General features: G+C 32.0%; 2 protein-coding genes across 6 annotated transcripts in view; one reads left to right on the forward strand and one right to left on the reverse strand.

Moving 5' to 3' along the window:
* LOC145725101 (orexin receptor type 2-like) overlaps positions 1 to 17,615 on the reverse strand; it is a 130,378-nt gene that overhangs the window by 12,382 nt on the left and 100,381 nt on the right. For all 5 annotated transcript variants that reach the window (XM_081973704.1, XM_081973707.1, XM_081973706.1 and 2 more), the window contains exon 3: positions 16,338 to 16,485. In XM_081973704.1, the coding sequence (XP_081829830.1) occupies positions 16,338 to 16,485 (148 nt within the window). The remainder of the gene's footprint in view (positions 1 to 16,337; positions 16,486 to 17,615) is intronic.
* LOC145725106 (uncharacterized) lies at positions 1,266 to 13,995 on the forward strand. The gene is made up of 3 exons (XM_081973714.1): positions 1,266 to 1,465; positions 4,769 to 4,995; positions 13,595 to 13,995. The coding sequence occupies exons 2-3, from the start codon at positions 4,800 to 4,802 to the stop codon at positions 13,735 to 13,737; spliced, it is 339 nt and encodes a 112-aa protein (XP_081829840.1). The 5' UTR covers positions 1,266 to 1,465; positions 4,769 to 4,799; the 3' UTR covers positions 13,738 to 13,995.

Below are 17,615 nucleotides of genomic sequence, written 5' to 3' on the forward strand. Positions count from 1 at the left end.
AAGTGACGGTAGAACTGTTTGTAACTTAGATTTTTAATAAGATTTATTAAAAATATTTAATTTTCTGATGTGTTAGTTTATATGATTTCCGATTTTGTTTGGTATTTTAGATATTGGCCTTTTTTAGCTAAGCAAAGATATTTTTTTAAAATAACAGGATTAACCTTTACAAACTTATATGTATACACCGTTGAAAAGGTAAAAATCAACAGAATTAACTGACGTAAAAATATATAGGATGTTCCATTTAAGAAAATGTAACTTACTGTCATATGTCAGAAACTAAACGGAATAGAAAAAAACTGACTACGCCATTGGATTCTACATGAAAACTTCTACCGGGAACCGTACTTCCTTTTTTGATAACTTTAAGAGCAACTGAAATACAGAAGAGGTTCAAAAATTACCAATTTTTGAAAACCCCCCGTATCTTTGAAACAAAAGAAGTTTGCGCCGCCCACTTTTCGCCAGTTATCTCAGCTCAGAAAAAGAGATCAGAACACGTATGCTACTTTTTTCTCTCTATTACCGTTTTCTCTGTACCCCGTAAAACCATCGAAAATGCAGCACCCTGTACAGTACGTCACACGTGCTCTTAGGCATTTTACGTACTAATGTAGTACACTTGCCGCAACCTTTTTTCATTTCGTGCATAAAATGCGTCTTACAGCTCTAGTTACGTAATATACTACAAACTCTACCAATACTAGTGAACTATCTTACATTTTGTTGCCTAAATTTAACATCAAACTTTTAATTTATTTCAGTTCCACCATTTCCTTTTATTACACACGTCAATCCGAATTTATTCTGTATTAATTTTTGAATTTGTAATTTTAAAAACAGTCCTGCCACGTTCGAAGAAATAACTTCTACAATTCGACAGACTTTTCGTTTCGCTGCTCATTTGACTATCACCAACATAATTATTGTGTAGACACATTAATCCAGCCATTAACTTAAAAATCGTCATAAATTGGCCATCAAATTAACTAACAAGCAGTAAAACTAAAAGCCGTTAATTCTAAAGTATTACCTTATAAGTCATATTTCTTTCTATGATATTTACGTATCTCACAAGTGGGTCCAACACCTCTTCCAATACGAAAACACTAAAAGCTAATCTCCTGCCTTTGTTTTCATGTTTTAAGCATTTAATCGACAGTTTTATTGGCTGTAGGTAAATAAAAAACATGATCGTGTTATCGTTACCTAAAGTGGAAGAGATAGGAAAATAACGACTGTGCTTAGTTTCAATATCTCGTAGATATATCTAAATTGCGATTGAAACGTATATTACCAAGTGCGTGTGGGGTGTTCGTTATTAGGTTATTTCAATGCAAATAATCTCTTTAATAAAGTTCTTCTTGGTTCATAAGTTGAGTGAAGTACTTTAGGTACTCTAATATGGAAGTGCGTGATTAAGTTTTTTTGAAATTAATATTTTGATGAATATTTAATTTGTGTGAGTATGTCTTGTTACTTTTACCACCTTAGACAGTTACATGGTTATAATGATATTTTTTATTTTCTATGGACAAAGGCACTTTGCTTTGTTATTCATTACTGTTGTAACAGAATTTTTCGCCCTGCTAAAACCCTCTTTAAAATTATAAAAATTTAGAACTAAATAAATGTTTTAACTAAATTACAAAATATATACATAAAAAATCATTAGATTTGATGACTGCTGTAACCAGCTAAAAACTTGACTTTTTAGTCTGTAAATAGTAAAAAGATATAACGTCCTGCTTGGAAATATGTGATGAAAATGAATCACGAAAACCGTGTTTTTGCACAAAAACTTTGTGTTTTTGCTTTTTTCAGCACTGAAAAAGACCTAATAAAGGTCGAAAAGTCGGCAATTTAGAAACAGAACTTTTATATCCCGTTCTAACCCCTAGAAGACTAACTCATCACATAAATCTGTAAATACCTAGAATGACGTATTATTTTTTTTTAATTTAACTCAATTATCATGGACTAACCCTGAGATTTAAAATTGAAAATATCCAATGATTAATAATGTTACGCAAGCAACTTAATTATCGATATGCAATGATACAGCTTAAATATGTTTTTTTGGAAAAATCACTCAAGTATCCAAAACTAAGTTCGTTTCTAATAGATTTATTATTAGTGATGTTCAAATAGACAACTCAACCCTAAGTAACCCACATTTTGTTAGTTTGCGGGTAAATCTAGTGCAAATTTCGTCTACAATTTCAAAGTATTATCAATTTTAGCTTGGAAGTTGACAATACCTTCGGTGTTCGACGCGTAGATGTTCGAATTTATGTTTTATTTGCACACTTTTACCAAATATACAAACTTTCAAAAACCAAGACAGTGGAAGCTCAAGCTACGACAATTCAAGAATTTTGACACTCTTTTTGGATTATTATTCAAGTTCCGTTGCTTTTCCGCATTTCTTTTAGTAGCCAGGCCAGTATCAATGTTGTTTTAAAGGCTCAAGCTTCGAAAAAATCAAAAGCTCATTAGCAAATACACCGTGGTAATTTTACACACCATTATCAGGTTTTTTTCATTTCTTGTTACATTAACATGCTGTTTTATTATGTTGATGCTAAATTCAATAGTAACTGTTATTTACGTATCAAGAACATTACAGTCACTTGTGCGCATACAAATTTAAAATCATACCAACTGAAACTAGTTACTACAGCCAAACTTAATTTTTTTTTAATTTAACTAACAAGGATCATAATAATATCTCCCTACAGTTCTAATAAAAAGAATAGTCACAGTCACATGTCGAAGTAACAGAAAAGTGTTTGAAAGGCAGCCTGACGCCTCTCAAAAATCTTTAATTTTAAAGTACCACGTTTCAGAGAGAAAAAACTGTCAAAGAAAAAGGGTTTTTTGTTTTATAATATCTTTTAAAATACCGCCTATAAAACTTCCCTATTCTATTATTTCAACAATTTTCAACAGAGCAATGAGTACGAAAACAATCGCTGAGACTCTCCTTCTTTTAAACCAATTTTGTATATTTCATAAACGTTATGATTCACAATAATTTTAGTGAAAGAAACCATACTGTGAGCGGAAATATGTTTAGTGAGTTTATCAATATTTAGCACTCTCGTGTAATTTGCTTAATTCTATACACATTATTAAAGTTAACGCTATCATGCAAACAATTTTGTTTACTAACCGCAACCAAATAAAGTTCCCATTTACTCGATATTTGTTGGTGGTTTCAGTTTTTCTAAAATAAGTATATTGGTAACGTTGGTTCAGTACTTTTACAAAATTATATTTATTCACAGGAGTAAGCTATCACTAACTGAAATCTTCACTTAAAATAGTAGAAACCTAATGTATGTGTAAACAAAATCGAAAGCTAGAATTAAATTAGCACCATCACAAGTTACTTTACTGAGTTTGCTTTGTGACGAAAGTTGTTTTGACTTGATTAATCAGATTGGTTTATCTTGCTACTGAATAATGCTGCTTTTTCCCAGCTTTGAATCCAGTGACTCATTTGCTGAAAGAGAGGGTGTGTGGAATTGAAAGAATTGACCTTTTAGGAACATTTGGGCAATTTATAAATGTCAACTTTAGATCTCAGATACGTTCATGAAAAATAATGTTGAAAGCTTGATTAGATGCACAATAGGATTATGAAGATTAACTGACTGTTCTAAGCTTTTTAGCTACCTAGCTTATGTATTAAGTAATAGTTATTTAATGTGTTGGCTGAAAGTAGAGAATTGCAGCTGGAGAACAAAGTTTGTGCCCTGAAGCACTAATGTGGCAATCTAACTATACATAAACTTGTATTTTGCTTTCTGGCTTTGAAATTAGTCTTTAATAAATATTAATTATGATACGGTGGTTATTAAAATGTATTCTTTAAGTTTGGTTTGTGTTAACAGTCCGGGGCCTATTCTAGAAAGCAGGGAATGGAATTCTCAAGAGAAGTGTTAATAGAATGTGACAGAATAAGCTGACAATGGCGGGTTTTCTCTTAATAATTCCCTTCCCTCGTTTTAAGAATAAGCACCCTGGTCATAACGCTCATATTATACTTTCGCTATTATCAATAAAGTTTGCATTGGCAACCAAATGCTTTCAGCTTTTAAAATATTTACTTAAGAAACCAAACGTTCGTATAGTTAGTATAATATCTGAAAATCGGTACTTTTGAAATTAACAGCCTACATTTTTGGAAGCTGTATACAGGGTAATTCAAATTCGACTCTCACCATTGGGATCTCGGAAATTATAAAAGATACGAAAAAGTTTAAATTAGAGCAAAGTTGTGCAATTTAAAGCTGACCAGATGCACTTTTAAAAACTACAAAACTGCTCATAGCACGCTAGTAATGTAATTAACTATTATTTAACTTAAACCACTAGTCATTTTTATTAAATTTTTCATTTAACCAGTAAAGTGTCACCTTCACCCTTCACCCAATGACAGATATTACATAGGTTACGCGTAAAATATATAGGTATAAAAAAACACTTGCAAAAACACAATTAAAACGTAATCTCCATCCAGACAGGACATGACAGCTTCAAAAACAATATTTTGAGTAGATAAAGTCAAACATATACGTCATGTAAAGTAGTAACAGATAAAAGATATTAACTTTTACGACCGGTCTGTGACCAGACTGAAATAATCCACCGGATTATTTATTGTGGATTTATAGCTTTTTGACATTAACAGCTATTATTGCATATTCCGAGCCAGTCTCACTTAAACACATTACATGAGTAGGTAATTTGATTTCAGGGTTGTAACAAGGACTGTATATGAAATTTTAATGGATCAAATCGTCCAAGAAACTATCACGAATCCAGAATCTCACCAGCCTTTAAGCTGGGATCGTCCCTTTCCTGACAGAAATGATGACTTTGACAAGGAGAATCGCATGTACCTTTCTCTGTCAATAGCAGTTGTAGTAGTGGCCCTTCTGACTGTACTAGGGATTTTGATTTGTTTTTGCAGACGTAGTAAAGGTACGTATTTTTTTCCAAAAATGTCCTGAATCGTTAATACAGCTTTATTGGTGATAAATTTGAGAGAATGCGGTAGCAATAATTCAATAGGGTTTCGATCGAACAGTGGGAATATGTGATTTAAACAGCAGTTACATTGGATTTAAGTACAAATTACTTCTGACCGGAAGTATAGCCAATTTAGGCCCCAATAACAAAATCTATTCCATTGATGTCACTAAAACAAACATTACTTTTTGTGCTACATAAACAACACTCTAAATAAGTACCTATTGACCTTAGTATAATGAGTTTGAGATGAAGGTTCCAAGTCTTTAAATAAATCAATAGACTTTCGAATCTCTTTATTGATATGTTTGATGATCTGTTCAAACAAAAGTATTGTCAAATAATTGTATCATCTTTATATTGAAACCTAATAATAGGCGTTCATTGTTTTTCGAACAAAATTTGAATCACATATTAAAAACATATGCTCTTTAATTATTATTCAAGAAAGAAGCTTCTAAATTCTACGAATCTAGCATAACTGTAGATCGTAAAATTACTTGTATGGACTTAATAGAAAATAATAGACAATGTTTAGAATCGTAATAGTATATTCTATATTAAGAGCGGAAAGTACATATTTGCCGCATGCGGCAAAAGTACTTTCGGCTTGAAATATAAACGATATTTTTTCGATGGCTGCTGTGGGGTGGAGTAGAAGGACAACTCACATCATTTTCGTAGCTCGAACTCATTGTCACCGATAAATCACTTTGACGGAATGTGTTAATTTCAAACAGGTATGTCAAGCGTTGTGTATGGAAACGCCGAAAAAGTTGGTGAGTAGATTGTTAGTAGAAAGCGAAAACGCTCTAGAGCAGAAAATAATTCACTTGTGCGGCGAATAACCACTTCTGCTTTGAAATGGAAGCGTACATGAGGTACTTTCAAAGTCAGTAGTCGAAAAATAAATAAAAACTAGGTTTATTGTAATAGAATTTTGGCTTAAGTCCTCAGATAAGGTGACAAAACTAAAAGTTAATAAAACAATCAGGTTTAAAACATACGGACTTGCAATATTCACTAAAGTAGTATCATATAAAACTTAAATCCGTTTAAATAAAAACCAAAAAAATTATTTTGATTTGTTTGTGAATGAATTTAATTAAAAACTCAGATATACTTCAAAGTTTATTGTTACTTTACAGGAAAAATAAATTATACAAGACTTATAAAAGTTTCAATTTATCAGTAATCATATTAAAAATGCACTTTCTGAAGTTGTTCTGGAAGTTTGATTCCCTCCGTAATTTTGTAAAACTTTATATTATGAGTAAAGTCTCAACTTATTCGCATCCAACTTATTATCGTGAACTTTTTTTTCATGTTACATAATTTGAGAGTACAATTGCATGATTTGTGTATAATTTTACACACAATTATACAGTTAAGTCATCATTATATTAAAAATACAACAGATTTTTAGTAAACAACCCTTTTCCCTAGTTTACATTTAACTACCTACATGTTCATATCTTTTAACATGTTTGTGAGTCAATTTAAGAATTCAATACAAGTATTACAGCAATTTGTAAAAAATAATTGTTAATTCATGCTCTAAATGGTAAATCAAGTAGTAGTTGGTCAAACATTAATAAACTGTCTTTCTTAGATACGTGACAATTTCTGATGATTCTGATCGTGACAGATTATTTGAGGTAGCACTTTTATTTTGAGGTTAGGAATATTTTGATAATAATTTTTTGGATTCAACTTTTTAAATTACCAAAAATTTTAATTCCATACAGGGAAGTTTAAAAAAAGGGGTTGTTCAGTCCCCAGTGAAAGATTCTGTGCGAACTTATTCTACAAATTTAAAAATAAATAGCTCAGTATTTTAATAATTTACATGTTTATGCTCCTCGGCTAGTTAAAAACCACTCTACTTCCGGAAAATCGTCGCCCTGAGATCATAAACATCTATTTAATGCCTTTGCTAAATAAATTACCATTAGGACTATTAAGAAAGCGGTAAAGAAAATTTTGAAAACCTTAAAACTAAGCCACAGGGTTCTACTTTATTATAGTCCGTCTTATTATAGTTTCCGGAATTTTATACAGGGTGTCCCACGACGAAAGACATCGATTGATATTGGAAAAAGTATAAATAGGAGAGTTTTGAAAATTTGGCAGGATACTGATGTGGGCATGCCCAATCTAACTAAAATATTTTCAAGATGGTTGCACTCTCGTTTATACCGGAAGTCGACCACAACTTTCTTATTTTAAATAGAACACCCTATATATTATTACATATTTGGATTCCTCACAAAATTCTGACCAACTTTTGTGTACAATGCCGTATGCCTATCTCTAGCCGTTTTTGAAATATTTGATGTTTTTCCAAAAAAGTGACAGTTGCAACGCTCAACATATTTTTGTACTCTGTCAAAACCGTATTTCATTTTGCAATGAAACTTTGGGTTATTGTAAATAAAGGATTGTTTTATTAAACTGGGGGTGCGTAATGACCCATTTGTATACAGGGTCGTCAAAAAAAAATCATAAACTTGCCACTAAAAAAATAAAAAATTTCAAGTTTTTTAAATAGAAACCCACATTTTTTATGACGGAATCATTTTGAGCATTAAAAATTACTATACGTTTCAATTTACTTGCCTATACCTAAATCCAACCCATTTCGTTTTATTTGAGAATAAACATTTTTTATTATTAAAACTCCAGATTTCTTGAAAATTTCTTTCTCTAATTACGTGTGGATTTATGTCACACCAGTAGTGTGAATTATGTTTATTGCACATTCCATTTTTAGTGAATTTGGCCTCGTCGCTCTAAATAATATTATTCAAAAGCAATTCTTCTCCATAGTGACTAGTCAGCAAAAACTCACTAAAAACCACTCTCTTCGGAAAGTCAACTTCTTTTAAGTGTTGCACTAATTTAAATGAAAAAGGGTGAAATTTATGTTTCTTCAGGATCCTTTGAATTGAGCTTTTGGATATGCCTGATTCTACAGAAACTTCTCTTATTGACGAAGTTGGATTTGCAACAAAATAGCCCAAAATTGCAATTTCTACATTTGTATTATTAAGGATTGGTTTTGTTTTAATAGCTTTTCTCTTCACAGATCCCTTATTCTTAAAATTTTCAATTATTTGCTTGACAGCTTTTGGTGATGGCTTTGGTTTTTCTGGATAACGAGCGGCAAATACCTCACATGTTCTACTCACAACTTTATCACATTCTCCGTAAAGAATAAACAGATTTAAGTAATATTGGTTTGAATAACGTAACCGCGACGGCATATTTGCAGTTGTCAAAACACTCAAAACCAGTGTTATTAACATTCTCTGCAGGTCTCCAATATCACCGTGTGTCAAAAGCATGACCAACTAATCACAACCATGCAGCCTAATAAAAAAAGGTTAATTCTCAAATAAAACGAAATGGGTTGGATTTAGTTAGAGGCAAGTAAATTGAAACGTATGGTAATTTTTAATGCTCAAAATGATTCCGTCATAAAAAATGTGGGTTTCTATTTAAAAAACTTGAAATTTTTCATTTTTTTTAGTGGCAAGTTTATAATTTTTTTTTGACGACCGTATACAGGGACCGTAAATGGGTCATTACGCACCCTCAGTTTAATAAAACGATCCTTTATTTACAATAACCCAAAGTTTCATTGCAAAATGAAATACGGTTTTAACATAGTACAAAAATATGTTGAGCGTTGCAACTGTCACTTTTTTAGAAAAACATCAAATATTTCGAAAACGGCTAGAGATAGGCATAGGGCATTCTATACAAAAGTTGGTCAGAATTTTGTAAGGAATCCAAATATGTAATAATATATAGGGTGTTCTATTTAAAATAAGAAAGTTGTTATCGACTTCCGGTATAAACGGAAGTGCAACCATGTTGAAAATATTTTAGTTAGATTGGGCATGCCCACATCAGTATCCTGCCAAATTTTCAAAACTCTCCTATTTATACTTTTTCCAATATCAATCGATGTCTTTCGTCGTGGGACACCCCGTAGTTTCTCTTTATTTTAATATAACTCTTTTTTGTAACCTTCTAAGATAAAAGTAATGCACAAGCAAGTTGGCCCAAATAATAGGATCTGGCCAAAATTGCATGACAACCGCAATTGTCAAATTTTGTTGATTGTCAATAGGCATGAGATTTTGTGAAATAATGTCGCAAGTAGAAAAAAGAAAACAGGTGGAATATTTGTATAAAAAAGGCGATCAATGTGTCCAGAAACTGTCCGCATATCACTGAAAAGGCAAGGCTACACATAAAGAAGGCCGAAAAGAATTCCTGCAATGACACCTCTACAAAAGCGAAGAAGAATGGATTTTTGTCAACGTTTTCGAGAAGATAACTTTAGTAACGTCTTTATATCTGACGTAAGTTGTTTCCAGCTTGGTGCAAAGCATCTAAGAATCCTCTCAAGAAAAAAAGGTACCGTTCAATGTTCTAAGTTTCCCATTAAAATAATGGTTTGGGGTGCCATATCTCAGCGTGGTGCTACTCCTCTTTGTATAGTTGATGGCACCGTTAATAGTCCAAAATATTGTGAAATTTTAAGTGGTTTTCTCCTTGAAACGGCTCATGTTTTATACCCAGAAGAGTGGCGTTTTCAGCAAGCTCGGATGCAACAACACCAAATTGCAACAATTCCGTGGCCAGCAGCTTCCCAAGACCTCAGTCTCATTGAGAACATATGGAGCGAATGAAGATTGAAGTAGAAAGAGCAGCGCCCCGAAATAAACAAGAATTGATGCAGTCCCTTTTAGAAGCCTGGACCACCATCACGGAACAATATGGCTTTGACCTGGTTTCGGGTGTACCTGGACATTTAGTTAAGTGTTTAGAGTTTAATGGGTGTTGTATTAGTAAATAAAATGAGTTATTTTGGTTAATTTTAATATTCACATAATAAAAATGTACAGAGGAAAATTATAATTCAGTTTTAATTTTTCCGGATATTTTCTAGACTATACATTGGTAGTAATGTAAAAAATGTCACATATTTGTAACTAAAATTTTCCATTAATGTTTGTTTTTCCATGTAAATGACCTGAAACTTTTTCATTATCTTAATCCCTTGAGGACGGATCAACCAGCTAAGCAGCAAGAAATTAGTCTAACTAATCCTTACTGAAAAATGAAAACCACGTAAAATTTCAATATTTTACAGTCCAGGTTGTATATCATCCTCTTAATGACGTATACTTCGTGACGTGCTTGAAAGGTTGATTTTAATAATCTTTGTTATTAATTGCACGTAGCCAAGTTCAGGTCATTTATACGCTTTTTACGTTTTTTGTATGTGAGAAAAATATTGTTAGACTTTTGCCACTTTTTAGTGACTTATTTAAGGTAAAAGTTTTTCACAATCGAGTCGTAAGTTCGAGTGATTCAAAGTTTGGGTTGTACACGTTATCTGTTTGTGTTGTTTTGGAAAGTTTAGAAGTTCACAACGAATGTAAGTTCACACAAGTGTTTGATGTAACATATTTGATCATGTAAAACAATTGGCGTTTCAAGTTAAGATCGCACTGTCATTTCATATTTATGAAACTAGTGCTAAATTCCTAACCAAAATCAACGTAAACAAACAGAGAAATGACAGCTAGAATGCCCGAAACTGTTTTTAACACTGATCACCAGAGGGAGTATCTCTTATCTTGAAAGGCCAATAGTAATTATTAATTAAATTAAGTATCAAGAAAAGTTGAATTTGAACACATTTTTGATGGAAAGTTGAATTTTTCACACATTTGAATAAAACCAAAGTAACTATTACTGAGTGATACATACAGTAGTTTTTATACGATTAAATATAAACTATTACTTTGTCAAAAATAATTATTTTTGACATTACAGGGATAGTTTCCGCCAAAACCTAGACGTAAACCAATGTTGCCAGGTCTACCCTTATAACGGTATATCTACGGTTTTCGGGGTTCGTCTACTCTACCGTTCTCCAAGTGGGTTTTACCAGCAATTTTGTCTTTTCAAAAATTTGACTCTGCTTTTCTACCTGACTGTACTAATATTTGTAGGTTTTTTTTAGGTTATAAATAGGAAATTTAATGACGATTTCAAAAATATGTTTTTCTAATTTTGGCATATAAAGTGACACTTTTCAAAACTGATTAGAGTGACAAAACGTTTTACTTTATGTAACTAGTTACATAAAGTATCACTTTATGTAACTAGTTATGAAATGTTCATTTCATCACTCCCTGTTTTTATGCATTTCCGTAGAAACATATGGGCGACATCCATCATAACATGTCGTTGTCACTGTTTATACAAGGTGCTATGAAAGTGAATATTTGTGTTAAATCACTTTAAAAGATGGTTTTTTACCGCTTTTTGGTCAAAATTAGAAAAAATTATGTATGCAACACGTTTCGAAAATGTCTTATTGTGTAACTCATTCAAATTGTAGGACCTCGCTGCGCTCGCCCTACAAACATTCATTCGTTACACAAAGTCGATCTTTTCGTAACTGGTTACATAAATAGCTATTTAAACAGTCATTTTCTTATTCCAAGTGGATTTTACCAGCGATTTTGTCCTTGACTGTCCTTTCAAACTGTGTTTATGGCAGTTCAAACTTTGACACCGCTTTTCTGTTTGACTGAAGAGTTTTTTCAGGTTATTGAATAGAAAATTTAATAATAATTTTAAAAATGTGGTTAAAACAGTAATTTTCTGAAGTGATTTCTACAGGCGATTTGGTCCCTGACTGTTCTTTCAATTTGTATTTCTGGCAGTTCAAACTTTAACACCTTTCTTCTACCTGACATTACTAACATTTGTAGTTTTTTTAGACTATTGAATAGGAAATTCAATGAAGATTCCAAAAATGCATTTAAAACAGTCATTTTCTTAATCTGAGTGGGTTTTACCACGATTTTGTCCTTGACTGTCCTTTCAAACTGTGTTTCTAGCAGTTCAAACTTTGACACTGCTTTTCTTTCTGTACTAAACCTTGAAGATTTTTTCTAGGTTCTTGAATAGGACATTTAATGATAATTCCAAAAATGTGCTTAAAACTGTCATTTTCTGGCTCCAAGTGGGTTCTAGAGGCAATTTTGTCGCTGACTGTTCTATAATTTGTGTTTCTGGCAGTTCAAACTAGAAAAGCGGTAGCCAATTTTTTTCAGGTTATTGAATAGAAAATTTAATGGGGATTTCAAAAATGTGCTTAAAACAGTCATTTTCTTACTCTAAGTTGGTCACGTGACTGCCAAGATATTTTACTGTTTAAAACCAAATTTTTCTAGAATCTGCAAGAATTATACTCATTATACTCTCATATAAATATACTCAGTGGTAGGCTGCGCAAAAGCTGTTATGCTCTTAAATTTATGGCCAATCACTTTAAAATTGATGTGCTCCTATCTCTGTATTATGCAAACTTTCATTCACACCTGCGTTATGGCATACTAAACTGGGGTCTCAGTGCTCATGTGTCGCGAATATTTTTAGTTCAGAAGTACGCCATCAGGATAATGACTGGGATAGGTCCACGTCAGTCCTGTAGACCTATGTTTAAAAAACTTGGAATTCTTCCTTTGTCTTCTGTTTATATTTATCAAGTATGTGTTTTCGTGTTCAAAAATAAAACCAAGTTTGAAACTTATCGTACATCGCATTCACACAATACACGTAATAAGGACCAGTTGCTGCCGAATTATCACAGAACTGGGTTATACCAGAAAGGCATTTTCTTTAACGGGTGTAAGTTTTATAACCGCATTGACGATTCCATTAAAAATTCACCTAACGTCAATGTGTTTAAGTCTAGATTAAAGCGGCTCTTACTTGAGAGAAACTGTTACAGTGTGGAAGAGTTTTTAGATGTAACGTAATTTATGTAGTTTTGTATTAAGTTTGTCAATTTGATGTATTCGCATTATTTGATGATTCTTCTAAATGTATTGACGTTTTCCTCAGTTGCATGTTTTGCATGCTTAATTGGAGAAATAAATGATTTATTATTATTATTATTATTATTATTATTAAAGTTTAACACAGTTTTCGAAACGAGACGTGCTTCTGATTTTTATGACGGTTATTTTAACAAATATCACGTGACCGTTTAGCTAAATAGTGTTATAAAATCACGTGACAACTGTCACTAACGTCAAAAATGTCAAACTGTGCTTAAAAGTTGCAAAAATCCGGGTTTAGAAAAGTTTTATTGCAGTATTGGATATGAAACGTGTTTCTCTGAGATTTATGACAATTATTTTGACAGTTGTCACGTGACTGTCTAGCAAAATTATCTTCTAAAACCACGTGTTATTTGTCACGACTGTGAAAACAAATGATGAAATCTTTATTTTTGAAGTATGTTGTGTGTATGTATGTGTTTTGACCAATTATTCTGCCGCCATTAAATATTTTGACTTGGCAACTGACTTAAAAGAATATTACAAAACCATTTGTGCGTAATAATAATTATTAATACTGTTGCAATATTTGGTTTGTGTTGAAACCAATTTTACAGCAAAATTGATATAATTTGTATTGACAATATAGTAACATAACATTGTTGTTTCAGAAAGACGATGCAGTACAAACCAAATAATCACAAACATAGAGCTACAAAGTCCCGCAAACGAGAGCCAACCAGACCAACATCGAAATCATTTTAAAGCAATTAAAGGTGAAAATATTACGATAACAATTGTCGAAAAGTACTAGCTGATGAGAGTAAACAATTTTTATGTTATTTTAATAATTGATGTGTAATGATTTGAGTTTATCAGCCACTTCAAAAAATTAAAATGATGCAATCTGTATCAAAAAGTAACGTTTATTTTGCTTGATAACAATTGTTAAGTCTGATATGACGACAAACTCGTTTTTGAGTGCCATCAGGAAATTTCCACAGAAATTGTACACGTTTTATGTGTTATCAGTGTAATTAATTAAACTAGAATTGCCTTACATTAAGGCCGATTTAGTAGTTTTAATTCAGCCATGTGATAGTAAAAAATTGTTTACACGTTTACCAACGAACCCATGATAAATGCCCACCGGAATTTATTGAAAAGGAAACGAGAGGTAAAAAATCGCTCGTAAATATGTGCAGGCAATTCGGATCCATTAATAACATGTACGGTTTATGACACATAAAATATGTTTCGCCAAATTCGAAAGGCCATTTGTCCAACCCCTCCATATCCATTTTGAGTGGGTACGTCAAAGAATATTACAAAAAAATACGGAAATAAATAATCCCTAAAGTAAAAACTGCAAAAAGTCCAGAAAGTAGGACAGAAACACCGAGACATTCTCACGTTTTAAAACCTGCAAACGCTAGCCAGTATTTATGTTACCGGGTGTCTAAATAAACCAAATTTGAATTTTCTACGAAAGTCGCATTCAAATTAATGTTACCACGAGACTAGTTTGTAAATTAGAATTCAATTTCAGCAAATTAAGGTTATTTTTGAGACCTAAACGTAAATCGATTTTCATTAGACATGTATATTCGGCTTTTTTTACTCGTTAATAAAGTGGATAAATTCTGAAGGTATTTAAGTAGGATGAAACTTATTTTAGATTTATTGTGTCGAGGAGTAATAAATAATCTTCAGAAGTCCTAAAACAGTTACGTATATTATAAATTTGCTATGATTTTGAATCTTTCGATGTATTTGATTGACGATCAATCCATTTTAGAACCGCAGGAACATTTTTATTGTTTATGTGTTGTTATGTTAGAATTATTTTACTCAATAGCAAACAGTTAATTTCAATCTGTTGAATTAACAAAATTGCAGTATTTTTCAGCATTTTTCCTGAATCGCCAGCATCTTAGTCAAACTATATCAAGTCAAGCACTTGTCAAATTATTGTACATGTTTTGATTATTTTATATAAAGCATCTTATTTATTTTACATGGAAAATCTAGTGAAATAACGATTGTTGACTTTTTTAAGGTTCCTGAAACCCAAAAAATAACTGAGGTACAACCTTTAGAAAATTGTAAACAATTTAAAAAAATAAATAAACGAATATCTCAAAAAAACGGTTACAATTGCAAACATTTTGCATAAGACCATAAATTTTCAAAATGGCTTTCTGCATCCAGTGGGCTAGATTGTCTAAACCCGTTTAATACCGGGTAAACCCAGTCACAACTCAAAGCGTTTCAAAAAATGTAACTTTATTTTTGTTTTTTCAACACCCTGTATAATGTTTAATCGTGTTGTTATTAGCTCGAAGTTAAAGAGCAAATCAAAACCAACATTTTAAGATCTTTACAGTCATTGAAATCCAAAAAATGACAGAGATACGATCTTTTCAAAATCATGCATGATGCAATTTGTAATAAATAAAAAGCCGAATATCTCGGAAACGGTTAAACTTTCCCTCCGAGGTTTACACCGACTGAGTACCAGGTAAACATGGTCACATCCGGCAGTGCGTCAGTTTCAAATTTAACAGCGTTTCCTTGTTTTTTTAAACACGCTGTATATGTTCAAAGGAGAAGTTTAAGGCAAACATTTTGAGATTTTTTGAGGTCTCTGAGGCCTCAAAAATGGCGTAGATACGGTGTATTCCAAATTGTGATGCAATTTTTAAAAAGTTGCACATCCCGGAAACGGTTACAATTACAGAAATTTTATAAAGCAAAAATATTCCGAACGACTTTCTGCACCCAGCGGATTGGTTTACATCCAATTAGATGCGGTCACAATTGGCAGAGCGTTTCAAAACTTTTTATGCTTTAATGATGATACAGTTCACGATCAATTTGAGCTTTTTAAGTCGCTAAAACCTCAAATATGGTGGAGAGACGGAATTTTAAAAGTTTGTATGTAATTCCCAAAAAAAAAAACTTAGAAACTGTTAGAGTTACCGAAATTTTGCGAGGGGCTATAAATATTCAGACTAACTTTCTGCACTCAGAGGACTAGGTTTACACCCACTTAGAACCGAGTAAACGCGGTCATAACTAGCAGAGCGGTAGATTCAAATTTAACATTGTTCAATTGTCTTGCGGTTGTAACGAGGTGAAAGAGCAGTTCAAGACAATCATTTTGACTCGTTTTCAGTTGCTAAACATTCAAAAAATGTCGAAACTACGACATTATCAACATTTTACATCCACCAGAGGTAGTTATAAGCAAAAACTGTTTTGTTTCCTTAATTTGGTATTGTTACAACATATGGAAATTTTAAATAAATTGCTGACGGATTACAAATCTGAAGAATAGTCAAAAATAAAATAACCAATTACAAATGGTACCCAATTAAGTTAATTATTAATTCTAAATCAAACTGTACTTACCTATAATGAAAGAAAACACCCATATGAAGCATATAACCCATTGCGCCCTTGTTGTGGTTGATTTAAAGGACAATGGATGGCAAATGGCGTACCATCGGTCGATTGATATGTAAGTCAATGTTAGGATTGATACTGTAACCGAAACGTTCTAGAAATAAAAGAAAAACCTGTTAACAAAAGCTAAATAGCTACTACCATTTAATTTGTATTTGTGAAATGGTAATTATGGGAACTTAGTGAAAACGTATTTATTTTCACCAAAAAAAGACGTAATTTAACACTTTTATTAGATTTTGTTTAGCAGGAGGATAAATTGGATTTTTTAGATGAGGTCGGTTTAAAGAAATAAGCTTTTGTTTAATCTAAAATGAAATTTATGCTGCTTTGATGCGGATTTAAGTTTCGTACTATATCAAATTTGTAATACGTTTAAATCCATTTTTACCTCTTTCAAATTAGCTTAGAGTCGTTTTTTTGGGTTTGCCCATTTCTCCGTCTATCCTCCTTTTACTTCCTGGAACGTAATTAAGTTGAACAGTTCTAGAAAAAGTTTTATCTCGTTTCAACCCAAATGAATTTTATATAATGCTTCCGGGAAAAGTGATCCGTACATGCGACTTGTATATTATTTGTATACAGTGACTTTTTTTAAACTCTGAACATACAATCAAATGTAATGTTAATTTTCCCATGTTCAGTTTGAAAAAGCACACCTCAATACATTGTACAAGTAACAATTATCTCATTATCAAACTTCAGATCAAACACTTCAGATGGAAAAAGTTTGTGCTGTACTTGCATGTTTGTTTATTTCAATGTACACTAAAGAAGAAAAAATAATTATGATTGCTCTGTACAAAAACAGCCACAGCTTCAGCAAAAATATTCAGAACGGCTTATCCTTGCTATTGGAACAATTTATAATGTTTCACTCAGAAGGTTTTGTGATAAATGTGCACACGAAGAAACGTAGAAAATCAAGCGTCCTTACAGAAGAAATGAAGCTAGATATTTTGTTTTGTGGAAAAAATTCATAATGCATCTTTGAAACAACTGAATGAACACTTAGCAATTTCTAAATTTTTATTTAAACCCTAAAAGAGTTCAAATACAAAGCCTACAAACTCCAATCATCAAATGCTCTATGAAGATGATGAAATTAGAAGAACCGATTTGTGAAAGGATGCAAAATATTAACGATAATGAGCATATTTTACCAAAAATTATTTTCACTAATTACACATTTTTCCAGTTAAATGGTTGTGGAAATTCGCAAAA

Source organism: Ips typographus, linkage group LG2 (genome assembly GCF_016097725.1).
Source record: "Ips typographus isolate SLU linkage group LG2, UJ_Ityp_2.0, whole genome shotgun sequence".
In the NCBI taxonomy this organism is placed as follows: Eukaryota; Metazoa; Arthropoda; class Insecta; order Coleoptera; family Curculionidae; genus Ips; species Ips typographus.

Excerpts from the sequence above, each read along its gene's own strand:
- LOC145725106 (XM_081973714.1), top strand. The coding sequence starts at position 4,800 with ATGGATCAAATCGTCCAAGAAACTATCACGAATCCAGAATCTCACCAG. Across the intron at positions 4,996-13,594 it reads TTTTTGCAGACGTAGTAAAG|AAAGACGATGCAGTACAAAC; the intron begins GTACGTATTTTT and ends TTGTTGTTTCAG.